The 16,522-nt window shown below is 48.2% G+C and overlaps 1 protein-coding gene across 1 annotated transcript; it reads right to left on the reverse strand.

Annotated features, from left to right (window-relative positions):
* Positions 1-322: 322 nt before the first annotated feature.
* On the reverse strand, positions 323-15,380 carry PTGER2 (prostaglandin E receptor 2). Its single transcript, NM_001082659.1, is given in 2 exon segments — positions 323-2,232; positions 14,375-15,380. Coding segments are annotated over 2 exon segments (1,086 nt in total). The 5' UTR covers positions 15,218-15,380; the 3' UTR covers positions 323-1,989.
* Between the last annotated feature and the right edge of the window lie 1,142 nt (positions 15,381-16,522).

Genomic DNA, 16,522 nt, shown 5'->3' on the forward strand with positions numbered 1-16,522 from the left:
TCTCCCACACGGGTGCAGAGGCCCAAGGACTTGGGCCATCTTCTACTGCTCTCCCAGGCCATAGCAGAGAGCTGGATTGGAAGTGGAGCAACTGGGACTAGAACTGGCGCCCATATGGGATGCCAGCGCCGCAGGTGGAGGATTAACCTACTGTGCCATGGTGCTGTCCACCCCCCCTTTTTTTAAATGATAGCTCTCCTATAATACTACTCTGCAAAAATAAGTTGGTTTTGCTATTTTAAAGATCATTCTAGAAGGGTAAGATGAATGAACAAAATCTTATAGTACCAAGTACTGTATTGGATATTTAAAACTAATTTAACACTTTTTAAAATATTTATTTTATTTGAAAGTTAGAGAGAGAGAGAGAGAGAGATCTTCCATCCAGTGGTTCACTCCCCAATAGCCAGGACAGTGAGGACCAGGCTGAAGGCAGGAGCCAGGAGTTTCCTCCAGGTCTCCCACATGGCTGCAGGAGCCCAAGAACTTGGGCCATCCTCTGCTGCTTTCTCAGGCATATTAGCAGGGAGCTGGATTAGAAGTGGAGCGGCCAGGACTCGAACCAGTGCCCGTATGAGATGCTGGTGCTGCAGGCAGTAGCCTAACCCACTGCACCACCGCACTGGCCCCTGCAACCATGCTTTAAAAATCTAGCAGCCAAACTTTTAAAACTTGTCAAATTAAATATACAGTTTTTCCAAAAAATAATTTTCCCCTATATTTTGCCATTCAAAAGATACTACATGTGCATGAACTATAAAACATCATTTGAAGTTTTTCAAATACTGTTCCTTTTTCAAATGTTGTTTTGCAGTTTATTTCTGTAACATTTCAGATGAGCTTACACAGTAACTATGACTAACCACTGCAAATTTACTTGAAATATTTTGATGCTGAGTTTACACCATGCGAAACATTTAGAAATATATTAAGATATGACTCATGGTCACATGACTTCCTATATAATATGAGTCAAACCATGTTCTCTAAATAAAAACAGAGACATTAATTAATTAAAGACGGCAGTCATCTTATCAAGTATATATTAGTCATGGCCCCAATTTCAACATTACACCAGTTCCAGTTTATCTAAAGAATGGATCAAACTTTTCGGTTTTTAAACCTAATATTTGGCTTCAGACATAGGCATATACATATATATATATGAAGAATTGAACCAGAATTAACTGATAGAGAATGAAGAGTGTTAATCAGAATTAACTCTCTGAACAACCTTCTTGTTATTTCCTTTCTCAAGGAAGCTTTCTGAAGTCTTCTTGATTAATATGAGTACTATGGAGATTATGAAATAAATAACCCGACAAGTTGGCGCATAGCTCCTGGAAGACGAGTGAACAAAACTGATGTTAAGCACCTGCACCCACTCTGGCATGAGTAGTCCCATAGTGACGAGGGAGGACTCCCACACACACGGACAAGCAGCACAGCCAAGGCGCCAATGATTTTTCAAATTCACTGTCCAAACAAAGAGTCCATTAAACTCCTCCAAGACATCAGCCTGCCCAGCCCTGGCTGCTTCCCTGCTTCCACATAGCGACTTCCTAGAGAACACATACGAAGCTTCGTTGGGTCTGACTGTACGCTGTATGTTTGCTCATATCAGTAGCGGCATAGGAGATTAAAATAGAAAAGGCAGAAACTATTTAAAGAACTAAACAAATTACAAAACCACACGCTTGGTCGTTCAACAGGAAAGCTGAAATCAAAAGGCCACTGGATCTTAAAGGCAGCCGCTTGTTCCTCCAGAGGCCGCATCACGGGCTCCTTGAGGATAAATTTTATAAATTCTTCTGCCACGTTCCCTGAAGAGCCTTGTGAGCACCTTTGCAGCCCAATCCACTGCTTAAATCTTGTTTACCCCGTTTTATCAGGGCAGCTTCATTTTGTTGACACACTAACTTGCTGCATTTCTCCAAGGAGTCGTTTCAAAATGATCTTCCAGATGCTGCAGAACTAAGCACGCCGTAACTATTGTCCGCAAAGGTCAGCCTGTTTACTGGCGTTTGACTGCGTGGAACAGGAAGTTTGCGTTGCATCTTGTGTTCTTAATGACACCCGACAGCAGAGGACCGAGCGCATGAGTCTCAGAACAGAAGGCCTGAGGATGGCAAAGACCCAAGGGTCGATTATTGAATTAATTGATAAGAACCTAAGAGCTTGGAGGTCCCACTTTTCTTTTCGGGAGGAAGTTTCATTCATATATGCAAAAATCTGTAAGAAGGCAAGGGGAGAGTGGTATTAGTTTTACATGGCAGCAGTGGGCAGGTTTAGATCCTATGCAACCTCTTAAGATTTTTTGTTTACGATTTATTTATTTATTTGAAAGGCAGAGTTACAGAGAGGCAGAGGCAGAGGCAGAGAGAGATAGAGATAGAGAGGTCTTCCATCTGCTGGTTCACCCCCAAATGGCTGCAACAGCTGGAGCTGGGCTGATCCAAAGCCAGGAGCTTCTTCCGGGTCTCCCATGCAGGTGCAGAGGCCTGAGAACTTGGGCCATCTTCCAGTGCTTTCCTAGACCATAGCAGAGAGCTGGATAGGAAGTGGAGCAGGTGGAACTCGAACTGGTGCTCATATGGGATGCAGGCACTGCAGGCAGTGGCTTTACTCGCTACACCACAGCGCCGCCCCCTCTCTTAAGATTTATTTATTTATTTATTTTTAAGATTTATTTACTTATTTGAAAGTCGGAGTTACACAGAGAGAGGAGAGGCAGAGAGAAAGAGAGAGAGAGAGGTCTTCCATCCGCAGGCTCACTCCCCAATTGACCGCAATAGCTGGAGCTGCGCCAATCCGAAGCCAGGAGCCAGGAGCTTCTTCCATGTCTCCCACACAGGTGCAGGGGCCCAATGCCTTGGGCCATCTTCTACTGCTTTCCCAGGTCATAGCAGAGAGCTGGATAGGAAGTGGAGCAGCCGGGACTCGAACCGGTGCCCACATGGGATGCTGGCACTGCTGGCAGTGGCTTTACTGACTATGCTACAGAGCTGACTCCCCTTTCTTAAGATTTAAAAGCAACCTGTGGTTTGTGTGTGGCAGTGGTGGTGAAGGTGGGGCAGCAAAATCTCACCTTTCTCCCATATGTAGATCCTCACATAATAAAGATTTCTTTTCCCTTAAACTCAATGAAAGCCTGCTTTCTGTGGATGATAATTAGCATTAACATTGTACACATGTCCCAGTCTTGTTACTGGGGAGGGAGGGAAATGAATAAACTCTTCTTGGCAACTAGAATAGAACATCAATAATTCCAGTGATGCTAAGACTAGACACTTCCATTTATCAATCAACCTAATGCAGGTATCACCAACTGTGCTGGGCACTAAACTCTCTTTATTCTTAGTCTTTACAAATACTCTAGAGCATAAGTATCATGTCCTTTCAACAGATGAGGAAGTGAACTTCAGGCCAGCTCAGCATAACACGTTACATTTATTTCCAAATCCTTGATGGGATTTCATTAGCTCAGTTCAGTGAAAGAGGCTATGCCACCCAGAAAGCTCTGTCCATGGGAATGTGGTTCTGACCAGTGCACAGCCTGCTGGGAATCTTAGCTCCGTACACAGCTTTGGGACCACAGGCAGAAAACTACCCTTTAGGTCTCGCTGGATCTTTCAGATAAGCCATAACCACAGCAATGCCTGCTTCCCAGGGCTTCTGGGAGGATGACAGCAACAGTGCTTGTAAGCAGCTTGGAACAATGCTCAGAGAGTAAGTGCTCCACAGTGTCAGTTCTCACCATCTCCACTTCTCCACATCTCACCATCTCCAGTGGGGACAGCAAGGTGTAGAAAAGTTAGGCAATGGGTGCTGGCACTGTGGCGTAGTAGGCTAAGCCTCTGCTTGCTGCACCAACATCATATAGGGGTGCAGATTTGAGTCTGTTGCTGCTCCACTTCCAATCCAGCTCCCTGCTAGTGGCCTGGGAAAGTAGTGGAAGTTGACCCAAGTGCTTGGGTCCCTGTACCCCCATGGGAGAACCGGCAGAAGTTTCTGGCTTCTGGCTTTGGATTGGCCTAGCTCTGGCTGTTGAGACCATTTGAGGAGTGAACCAGCTGATGGAAGACCTCTCTGTCTCTCCCTCTATTTGTCTGTAACTCTGCTCTCAGATAAAAGAAAAGTTAGGTGACTTGCCCAGGTACCCAAGGCTGGTTAGCAGCCTACTCAGGACACAAATTCCAACTCTCTGGATGCTAGTGCAGCACTCACTGTGTGCAAAATCCAGGCCTGTTGCACAGCGAAGGACTTCAGAACAGCGTGCTGCACACTGCAAAGCTTTCCTGGTGGGGCAGGGTTTTCCAACAGAATCCCACCACTTTTCTGTTGGTTCACCCCCCAAATGGCCGCTATGGCCAGTGTGCTGCGCTGATCCAAAGCCAGGAGCCAGGTGCACAGCTCATCCTTTCAAGCCAGCTCTTGTTCATGTCTGGGACTTTCTTCTCGGTGGTGGGCTGAGACTTAGGGAGCTGTTGCTGTCCTGGCCTCTGGTACTCACTCTGTGGGCACACTGCTATTGGACATACACAGCAATTGTAGGGAGAGAGGGAAGTGCAGTCATCGTTGGGTTGTTTATGTTCAGACAGTTACAGGAAGGTTTGGCAGCCTTAGGTGTTAATGCCAGAGAATCTTGGCATAGAGAATAAAGAAAAGATTTGGCAGATGAGAAAGGAAAAAAGGAGAATTAGAGAGGAAGGGAAAGTCAGGTAGGGATGTGCAATGAGGCAAGTTATCTTGTCAGCAAGACCACCGTGGATGCAAAGTATACAGTACGGTGTGTTAAAGGAGAGATTTTAGAGGTTAGAAATTCAGGAAACTGGGGTACATGAGTCCGACAGATTAAACTGCATCAGTGACTATCTGTATATATACACACAGGTGCATGGGAAAATGCAATTAAAAGATATGCTTATTTTGGTGCAAAACCAGTTTGAATTCATGTGTAGTTTTTTCATGATACCTATTTTCAATGAACTCTTGGAATCACTCTCATATGTATATGCAGATGCACAACTCAGAGCACTGAGTTGTAGAAAGTCTGTCGTTGAGTTTGTGATCTAGTTTGGCCAGAGAACATAACACTGAATTGGCCAGCCACGATGGGCAGCGTACACAGGGCTCACCACTGTGCTGTCACACATGAAGATGAGTCAGGTTTCCAGTGGAGAATAGCCCACACTGTCCTTCCTGATCACTTTAGACCCTTGACAGAGTAATAAGAAGTGAAAATGGGTTAGAGAACAGAGCAATTCTGAGCTGTTTTCTTTCATCTACCCTGTTGGGCAATTTTTAGAATTCCTTAAAATTTGCATTTCAGGCAGTGGCTGATACAACTCTTTCTTTATGTTGGATAAGACAAACTTCAGGGGCAGGCATTTAACCCAGGGGTTAAGAAGCCCAGGGTGCCTGGGTCCCATACTCAGCTACAGTTCTCAGCTGCAGCCTCCTGCTGATGCAGACCCTGGGGGGCAGGCGTGATGACTCAAGTGATTGAGTTTCTGCTGCCCATGTGGGAGACTTGGACTGAGTTCCAGGCTCCCAGAGCTTGTCCAGCATTTGGAGAATGAACCATGGAAGGGAGCTCTCTCTCTCTCTCAAATAAATAAATAAATGAATATTTTAAAAGAGACATACTTTGGTGAGCCTTGAAGTTCTTGGTATAAGCTTTGTCTTCTACCTTACCATTTTCCTCCTTTGGTTCTTGTCTTTTGCCTAGATTTTGCGTGTTTTTTTTCTTTTTTTAATCTTGTAGGTCCTGGGTTTGTTCTTGGTTTATGACAACTAAGTCATTGTAGCCATTTCCAGGGTGTGGACCTTTCTGGCTGGGGACAGACTACCCTTCCTGGGGCCAGCTCTTTCTTAGAGGCAGCAACAGGGCGCCACAGGGAGCAGGTCTTTGATACACAGACAGCACTAACCTCTGTGGTTCCAGGAGGTAGTGATCCCAGGACAGGTATCAGGCATCTAGTGACCAATCCTATAGCTTAGAGCCTGCCAAAATTATTGGAACTAACCAATCCTAGATGGCTTACCTTGCCATACCCTCCCCAGGGAATTTCCAGCAGAAGTCGTGACCTACACTGTCCCCTTCTTCCTACCACTTCTGTCTCCTGACTGATGCTGGAATATTTACTTCCATGTGACCCTGCATGTGCACCATGTGCCCTGCCTTTGTATTCCTGGACTCTCCTGTGTCTCTTCTTGTGCATGAATTTGATTGATAATAACATAAAAAAACCAACAACAGGAACCATTACCAACCTCTGTCTGCAGAACTTTTCAGACCAAAGTGAAACTGTATCCATAAAACAGTTCCTTAACACCCCCCCTCCCTTCAGCCTGTTTTTGTGTTTTAAATTGTTTGCTTATTTACTTTCATTTTATTTTAAGGGGAGAGGGAGGGAGGGAAGGGGATGAGGAGAGGGAGAGGGAGAGGGAGAGGGAGAGGGAGAGGGAGAGAGAGAGAAATATCTTCTGTCCATCAGTTCACTCCCCAGATGCCTACAACAGTCAGAACTGAGCCAGGAAAAACCTGGGAGCCAAGAACCCATTCTGGATCTCCCATGTAGGTGGCAGGGACCCAAGTACTTGGACCATCATTACCACCTCTGAGGATGTGCATTTGCAGGAAGCAGGATCAGAAGTGGAGCCAGGATTCAAACCCAGGAATTCTGATATGGGATGTGGGTATCCTAAGCAGCATCTTAATCACACTAGTCAATGCCCAGACTTGCACAGGAATGTAAGGTAATTAATTCATGATTTGTCAGTGATATTTTAGAATTCAATTTCAGAGGCTGGTAGAATTTATACAGTTTTCCTCTATACCATTAATACATTTGCTGTGAGAAAAATACTAAGTGGTGATCTAAGTCAAGTCAAGCAAACTTTACTTCCTTGGGGGTGTGTTTTCTGTACACAGTTTAGCGAAGAATATAGAGCTTATTGTGACACTTACAAGTGGCCCAGAAAGAATGAGTGCTATTTTAGCATTGTCTTGTATAGAACCAGCTTCCCATGGAAAACTTCATCTTGGAGCTGCCTGGGTCCTGTTTGTTTGAACCACTTTCTGATCTTCAATGCAACTACTCAGTGGGTTCAGAATGTTAGAGCAAATGAGGACTTTATTTGGCTAATCATTGAACTCATCTAGGGAGCTTTAAAAACATTCTGATGGCTTGTTCCCTCCCTCAGACGCTCTACCCTCATTAGTCTAGACTAAGACGTGGCTGCCAGGGGCTTTAACCCCCAGCCAATTCTAACCCGCAGCCAAGAGTGAGACCTCACTGCCTTAGAGCCTTATACCTAAAACCAGAAATGGTTTAAAGTTATTCATTCATTTCCATTTAGACCTGGTCCATCAAACGTATGACTTTATACTTCCAGAATAGAGTTTCATTCATTGATATCCAATCAGAGTTTCTTTTAGAAAGTGAATATTCTGGACATAACAGCTAGCATCTATTAAATCCTTGTTGTGTGCTGGGTATGGTGCTGAGACATTTATAGGAATCTTCAAAAAGTCCATGGAAAACTTATGGGTATTAGGAGAAAACTGCATGCAAGTTTTAACTGTTTTGCGCCAAAAGAAACTTTTCTTTTAATTCAATTTTTATGAACTTTACGAGGAACCCTTGTATAATTTTTTTTCTACTTAATCCTTGTACAAGTCTGTGAAGTATTATGTTTCCCACTTCATGTAGGAGGAAACCAAAACTTAGAAGCAGTGGGAACCACATTTCCTTTTTAGCCATCAGTATACAAAATTCTGTCATGTAAAGCTTGACATGAAATTCACAACTGACTGACCAAATGATGTAGTTGGAGGAGACTTCTCTTCAAATGTGCCACAAAGGCTTAGGGACACCACCGTTTCTATTTACAGACTGAAAAACCACAGCAATTTCTAAGTACCCTATTAGGGTACTCCGAAAAGCCCACAGAAGATGGAATTAAGAGAAAAGTTTGGGTGCCAAAAATTGTGAAGTCCATGCATACAAGGGGCTCTCCAGCAAGTCCATGTAAATGTGTGTCGTGAAAAAACTATGCATAGATCTCAAAACTTCTTGCATCAAAATAAACTTGTCTTTTGAGCCCATTTTTTTGTGAGATTTCTGAAGTACTCTTGTGCTTGGCTTTCTCTGGGGCTTCTTTGATTTTCCATGAGTTTCCACAATTAAATTGCAGGCCTAGATCGTTACATGCTTATTTGCCTCCTGAAAGACATCAGGGTGTCCTGGCTGTAGGCTCTGCGTAATTCATTCTTTAATAAACAGACTTCTAGGGGCAGACTATTCACCATGATGGTTTCCACAAACACCTGTCCCCGGATCACAGGGGCCGTAGGTGGAGAGAAACACAGCCCATTTCCCTGAAAACCTGGGGCATGGATAGAAAATCCTGTGCTTCCTGCTCCTCAGAACTGGAGACACAAAAAGCCAATGCTGGGACTAGCACTGTGGCATAGTGGGTAAAGCTGCCATCTGCAGTGCTGGCATTCCATTTGGGCGCCGGTTCTAGTCCTGGCTGCTCCACTTCCAATCCAGCTCTCTGCTATGACCTGGAAAAGCAGTAGAAGATGGCCCAAGCCCTTGGGCCCCTGCATCCATGTGGGAGACCCGGAAGAAGCTCCTGGCTTTCGGTTTGGCGCAGCTCCGGCCACTGCGGCCAATTGGGGAGTGAACCAGTGGATGAAAGACCTTTCTCTCCCTCTCTCTCTCTCTCTCTCTCTCTCTCTCTCTCGTGTGTGTGTGTGTGCATAACTCTGACTTTCAAATAAATAAATAAATAAATCTTTTTAAAAAATAAAAATAAAAAGCAAGCATTAAAAAAAAAAGCTGAAAGAAGCGAATGCTGAGGTTGGAGCTCAGGCCTCTGCATTCCAGGATGCTGGCACAAACCCTTTAAAAACTAAGCGATGGACTCTGAGGTCCATCTGCACAGTATGCATGTAAGCACAGTGCCCTGCAAATGACTTCACAAAGACCCACGTGCATAGGTTCAGAACCTGGTCGAGAGGAAGCTTCTGCCTTCCCTAAACGCACTTTCCCATCACACACATGAGTCATCTCCCAAATGTCTGTAGGCAGTGCACCCAGTGAAAAAAATAGGCATAGATTTCAAAATGTTTTGCCCCCAAATATACTTAACCTTGCATGTCGCGTTTCCACGAACTTCTCAAACTACCCTCATATGTCTCAACTACATAGTTCTTAAGGCCGGGCTTTTGCTAAGAGTCATTACAGGTAGCAAAATAGTCTCAAAAAAAAAAAAAAAATAGAGCCTGGTGCATGTTGACCCTATAAACAGAGGCACAATGCACCCAAGCTGAAGGTAGGGATGGGGAGTGGCACTCACAGGCTGCAAAACAGGGCGGGAGGAGCCAGCCGAGCAGAGCAGGTTGCAGATTAACTGGAAGCGGCTGGAAGCAGATGTGTGGATGGCCTTTCTCAAACACCTTGTCTCACCTTTTCTGTTCTTTGTTTTAACTTAACACTCTGACAGGCTCCCAACCTGCCAGAGGAGACAAACGCCATCTCCCAAAGCTGTTCTTTAAGCCGAGGGCCTGGCCAAAAGTACCTGAAACAGTCGTGTAAACCCATTTGAGCCAAAGGTACTGACACCCCACACAGATTCTCTTCTGGGAAAAAGACAGTCCTTGCTGTCTACGGTTTAAAAACCAGTGCGGCTGTGACTTCATTCACAGTCACCATTTGCTACTATCTAATGGCAAAGGAAAAGGTTCCACGTGAAAACACTCCTAGAGAGGAACTTTCTCTTAAAAGGTAATGTGTGTGGGAACTGTCGCAGCAATCCCCGCACACATCACTAACGATGCTCGGATGATAAAGGCCAGTTTTAACTGTTCACAGACAACTACTGAAAACATCACCAGGCAAAATCCATTGTGGTTAGGAATAAAATTTCTGGATTTCTCTTTTATTCCTGCCAAGTTACTATAGTATTTTGCATGCATGTAATTGGCAGAGGTTCAGGTTTTTACCCCTGTTCATATTCCATTTTATGTAAGGAGTACCAAGAATGAACAGGTAACTCCAGCATTGTTGACTTAGTTTGTCCTGCATCACACAGATCAGATTTCCACTAAGCAGATTTACCTAATCAGAAATTCCTAAAGAATTTCTAAAGATGAAGACATTTTGAGAATGAGTCAGTGGCTCACTCTTGAAATTTTAGAACTGAATAAAGTGCCTAAGCACTTTATCCTAATGGCATGTGGAAAACAGTTTAAAATGACCAGGAAGCTGGGCACCATTAGTAAAGTGGACAGAAAGAGCCTTGAAATGGGTTGGAAATGAAGACACAAGCAGTATTTGAAGCAAGAATGGAAGTCTTCTATAGTTCCTGTGTTCTGTTCCATTTCGGGAAGAAAGTTTCTATTTATCTCTGTGAGATGATGACAACAGCTGATTAGCATAAGGAGGAATTTACTAATTTATACAATATCTCTTTGGTGACTAAACAGTTTGGAAAACATTGTTGGTCCCATGCTGGATTTCATGTTGGACAGCCAAAATAATGTCATTTCCTGAACACCACATGCTGCTTTTTTTTTTTTTATCACTTAAGAAATGCTTTATGTGCACAAAGGGAACGTTTTGTGTGAGGAGTATTGTGCTTATTTCTGAATGTAGACTAGCATTTACCTTAGCCATCTCCTCAAACCTCAGTCACAGCCTTTTGTTTCATTGGCCTGGAGTAGACTTGGCCCTAGCTCAGCCGCCTTGAACTGACATGGAGAAAAACACCTTTGCCATTTTCTTTGTAAAACTAGCGAGTTGGAATCAAGAGGCAGAGTGGCCCAAGTATGTACAGCATCTCCACAATTCTCTTATGAAACCTTGGATTAGTCTTCTCGTACGTCACCCTGGAAGTGAGTAATTTCTTTTTAATACTATTGTGGCTGGGTGCACAGGCTCGATGCATAAGCTGCCTGCCCATGAATCGTACTCTACAGCTCACTACCTGTGGGAGCCAGGGTATGTTATTTGCCTTATCTGTTCACTAGGCATCATAGTACTGGCTTTTTTATAGGTCGTTATGAGACTAATAGTATACGTAAAAAATTAGCACTCAAACATGTAAGTCATTTTGGTGTTGATGATAATATGTGAGGTTGAACTTGACCTCATTTTAGGGTGTGGGCATTGTTTTATATTTTGATAGTTTTACTTGTCAATCTTTTGCAAGCCTTGGACTGGCCTCCCTGGAGGAAGCAGGGATTCCAGACTGCCAGTGCGTGGTACAACGTCTGATGTTAATTGTTCCAGGTGTGCTAAATCCCCTGTTTCTCCTCTCCCCAACTACTGGAGTGCTGTGGGATAGGCTGGCCTCCTGCTGGGTGTGGTTGTGAGTCCCTTCCCTGAAGACAAGTGGTTTGGCCCATGTTTGAGCAACATAGGAAGTAGCTCTGTTGACCTATGGAAGGGATGGGTAGAGACAGGGGTAGGTTGCTGCTATTTTCTAAGATGTAAGAAAACTAATTGGGAGTATCTTACTCAGGACTTTACAAAGGCTTACATTTTGAATGGATTACATTTTGGATCTAGTGGGTTAAATGGCCTATGTAATAAAAATATTCTTTCTATTTTTTATATGACTTTTGACAATTTGAAATCCTGTATGTGGAACACACTGTATTTCTACTGAACCACGTGCATACTGCCAGAGACACAGGAGCATTTCTGAGGGCAGCCATAAACCTTTGCTTTGTCTAGTGGTACTCCTGGGCAGGATGAGTGGATATGATTCCTCCCTGGGGTGGGAGCTTAGTGTAGGTCACTTTGGAGGGCTATTTTAGCATTCTCCACATAGAACAGAAGGCTGGGTGGGTCAGGGGATGCATTTCCTCCAGGCACATGCCTCAAATTCTGAACTAGTAGAATGTAGGAACCAAACAGTAGCCACAAGTTTACCCCTCAGGGAGTAAATCAGGACTGTGCCACACTTCATAACAGGCTACGGAAACAAGAGGTGCGAACAATGAGTAGCAATCATCTATTGGCAAAATCAAACCCATCAATGGGTAGATTTCCTTATTAAGAGATGCCTTGGGTTATCTGTGGCTCACCTGAATAGGACAGCATGATAGTGTCAAGACAGCTTTCAGGTTACGCGCAAGTCAGGGTTTTCTCCTGCTCTTTGGGAATCTTTGCCATGAATATACACAGACATGAACTGAGAAAATACTTGCTGATGTGGTCATTGCCAAGGAGTGACTTGGGAGAGACAAGGCCCTCTCATAATCCGCCACCCCCCTCCCCCAGCCTCCCTCCCTCCAGCCACAAACAGGCAATCTAAGCAAAACACACTTCAGAGCAGATCTCCCCCATCACATCCCTTCTAAGCCCACTCCTGCCTTGAAGCCCCTTCCGGTGGCAGCCCTGGAGCTGCCCCTGGCTGGAAGATTAAATGAGTGAGGGGGAAACCTGCATGTATGTATGCAGAATTAAAAATCAGTGTAGGGCAATGATAGAGTTATGATGAAGGGAAAAATTTACATGAAAACAGAGGCCTGTTGAAAAATCACTGCCTCTTATTAAAAACCAAACCAAAGATTCCACTGTGGGTCAGGCATGATCAAAGGGAGACCTTTTCCCCCCGCTGACTTCCTCTAAATGGCTTAGAAAAGGAGAATAGGTCTTTTTCACAAGTGTGGGGTCACCCTTCAGACGGATCCTAAGTAGTGGAGGTGTCACAAATGACAATCAAACCACAAGAACTACCAGCCTAATTCCCACCAGCATAAGACATGCACTCCCCTAGCCAGGAATGGTTTATGTTCCCCAAGTTGTGTTCTGCTGCTTAGCGGCATCCAAGATAGATTCCTTCATGGATCCCTGTTCTGCATCCTAGTCCTGATCTCCCAGAACTGATTTCGACTCTCACAGCACTAAAATCGGGGAAAGAGAAGTGTTGAAGCGGGGTTGGTTTCTACATCACAGCATTGTGGTTGCAAGCTCCCCTGCTCGGGGCGAGGGGTGCACTGCAGCCTCCCACACACCTGCTTCCTTGTTTCCAGGGGCAACTTAGCTGTGTGACCTCCCATTTCCCCATAATGAAACTCACTGATGTCGGCCAGCTTGTGTCCCAATGGAGGATGGGGCAGACGTGTGAGGACAGTGGGGCGCAGGGAGAAGCGAGCGGAGTTGAGAAAGACATTTCGAGGGAGTGAGGGGCCTGTCTTAGGCTTTCAGGACCCTTGTCTTTTCCATCCCAGAAAAGGAACAGACCAGGATTATCAGAAGCAGAGGCTGAGGTAGGGTACAGTTGCTTCTCCAGCCTCTGCAAGGCGGACTCCTTCATACGCCAGGCTCTGTCCATCCCATTCCTTTCCCCAAGACTGCGCTAGGCAGGGGTTAAGACCTGCTTCCTCCCTGCAGGGCCAGTCTGCTTCTGAAAATTAGAGAGGCGCTGCCCAGGCGCCCAGTCCCCAGCCTCTGCAAGGGGCCAACACATGCTCGACACATCCCGGGCTCTGCTACCACGGGCACGTTCGGAGGCCCAGACTCAGAGCAGCACGGAACTGACTGCTGAGCTTGTCCCAGACCACCCCCTGCCCCGACCTTGGGCTCCTGGTGGTTGGTTTCCTGGGCAGCTCTCTTCCTTCCCTGAGCTGGAGCAGCCGTTCCTGAATGTGGCTTTATCAAATGGACAGCTGTAAGCTGCTGTGTACCCAGCAGTGACAGCGAGAGGATTTTTTTTTTTTTTTAAGATTTCGAAAGCCTGTTTTGGAGGGATCACCAAAGTTTAGCAAGGAGTTCCTGAAAGCAAGTGTCTATTCCTCTAGTTGCCAGTATGGAGGCCTTAGGAATATTCATGGCTACGAAGAAGTGAACTCCAGTGGGTAAAGATGTTTGGTGAACTTCTAGGACAAACAAGGGACACTGGGAGCTTCTGCCACAGGGACCCTCCTCATCCACGGCCAAGTTCAGGGGCAGCCAGAGTACCCTGGAATACTACCTGGTGTCCTGCCAGAAACACAAGGCAAAGCATGGAGAGCTAGCACCGGAGGGTGGGGGGCACCAGACCGCCAACTGCAACTCAAGGTCATCTCCGTGTAAGCATGGAAGGTCCCAGGCCAGGCTGACCATCAGTGGGAAAGGGGCGCTGACTCCAGAATGGGAACTGGGCTGGTTTAGAGGACGGCCAAGGGCTCCTTGCAAGGGGTCCCTATTAGCCTGTGGCAAGAAATAGTTTAGCGGCTCCCCTGCGCCTGGATTGCAGGAGGAAGGAGGGAGGGTGAAGCTGGGGCGGGAAGCGCTCGGATCTTTCCCAGGTGGGAACGTGGCAGAAGTTTGCCGGGCGGCGTAAAGAGCGCGGGAAGTGAGCGACGTACCGTGAAAGGCAAGGAGCACACGGCGAAGGTGATGGTCATGATGGCCAGGAGAATGAGGTGGTCCGTCTCCTCCGCCACCGACACCCTCTCGCCCCTCCTGCGGGTCCCGGGGCCGCCCCGGCCGCTGCCCGACGAGGGTCCGCAGCGGCTCCTGCGGGCGCGGCGGTACATGTGGACGAGGTTGCAGATGACACTGAGGTTGCAGGCGAGCACGGCCACGATGAGCAGCAGCAGCAGGGTGGCGTAGAGCTGCAGGTAGGCGGTGCGCCCGTGCCGGATGAAGCACCACGTCCCCGGGCAGTACTGCACGTACTCTCCGTAGTCCAGCAGCGGCAGCGAGCAGAAGAGCAGCGAGGCGGTGTAGATGGCGGGCAGCACGGCCAGGCCCCCGCGACGCGTGATGCGGCGCTGGTAGAAGTAGGGGTGCCCGATGGACAGGTAGCGCTCCAGGGCCATGGCGAAGAGCATGAGCATCGTGGCCAGGCTGAAGAAGGTCATGGCGAAGGCGAAGTAGGTGCACGCGCGGCCGTCGGGCTCCAGCGCCACCAGGGTCTGGTTCCGCGCATACGAAGCCAGCACCACCGGGCTGATGAAGCAGGTCCCGAGCAGGTCGGTGAACACCAGCTCGGTCACCAGCACGTGAAAGAGCGAGAGCGAGGTCCCGCGGCCCGCGCTGCGCCCCGCGTCCGCCCGCCAGCGGCGCGCCAGCAGCGCCAGCGCGATGAGGTTCCCCAGCACCCCGGCCGAGAACATCACCGCGCTGATGGCGGGGCTCTCGCCCGAGGGGAGCCACTGGCGCGTCTCGCAGTCCTCGGGCCGGGAGTCATTGGAGGCATTGCCCATGGCGGGGTGCGCGGCGGAGAGGTGCTTCCTCCTCTCCCGGCCGACACCTGGGCGCGGGAGGGTCTGAGAGGCCGGGCGCTCTGAGACCCAAAGGGAAGAGAGAAGGGATCAAGATCCAGAGCCCCCTTCCGGCCCCAGCGCGCGCCCAGGGCCGCCTCGTCCCGGGGCTCCCGCAGCGTGTCCAGGGGCTGCTCGTCTCCAGCATCCGAACGCAGTCCTGGCTGCGGCAGCGACCCGCGCCGAGAGGAACCTCCGCTTTCACCCCCGCGCCGTCCGGGGCGGGCCTGGGAGTGGTGTCCCGGGCGTGCAGAAGGCCAGCTCCCGCGAGCTGCCGGCCAGGCGGGACGCGTCACCCTCGCCCCAGCGCTGCGAGTCCCCTGGGCGCGCGGGCGGGGATGGGGAAGGGTGGGCTCCGAGCACCCGCGGGGCACAGCGCTGGGCAGGCGCGTGCGAACTGCGGGGCGCCGGGAGCTGAGGGCTGCTGGCGGGAGCCGCGCTCCTCGGCCCGGCCGGGGTCGGGTGCTGGCAGCCGCGCGGAGGACTGACCTGGGCTAGGTCGGGTCCAGCCTCAGCCGAGCGACACTTGCGGGGTCTGCGCAGGGTGCACAGAGGGCGGGGGCAGCAGGAGCGCAACGCGTCTCTCCCAACGACGGAGAGGCTAGGAGGAGCCAGTCCCATGAGCTCTAGCACGGAGATGGCTCAAAGTAAAACCGCTACGATTATTCACACTTTTTTTTTTTTTTTGCATACTCAGGAAGATACGCGAAGAGGGCGGGACAGGAGTTGGGAGGAAGTGAGAGCTGGCCCCCCGCGAGCACAGAAGCGGCCCGCGCGCCACCGAGCCACCGCTTGTTGGACTCGCGGCCGCTGGCGCCCGGTGGCTGGCATTTCGCCTTTTCCTATGTCAACACCCTAACGGATAACCACTTGTTTAAGCAACCATGGGGGGGGGGGGGAGCCAAAACAAAACACAAAGAGGAATGTTCCTTGTAATTATGTAGAATTGTTTGAGGCCACCGCTTGAAAACCACTGTACATCATTGTTCTGGATTCAGTGTTGGACGAAAGGGTTGATAGGCCTTCTGGCCACTGATCTGTTGCACGTTGGGCTAACCATGCAAGGCCCATCCCAAAGACCCGTTCCTGGAGAAGGGTTTGGGAGGTGGCTCCATTCAGACAAGAGCCGGTAGAAATGGATGCCCACTGCTTTACTGTCCAAATGGTAGAATCTTGGGAATGGGCTGACTGTAAGAGATGTGATTTGGTAGACAGCGCGGGGAGGTCTGGGAAGTGGAAGGATCTGCA

Source organism: Oryctolagus cuniculus, chromosome 12 (assembly GCF_964237555.1).
Source record: "Oryctolagus cuniculus chromosome 12, mOryCun1.1, whole genome shotgun sequence".
Lineage (NCBI taxonomy): Eukaryota > Metazoa > Chordata > Mammalia > Lagomorpha > Leporidae > Oryctolagus > Oryctolagus cuniculus.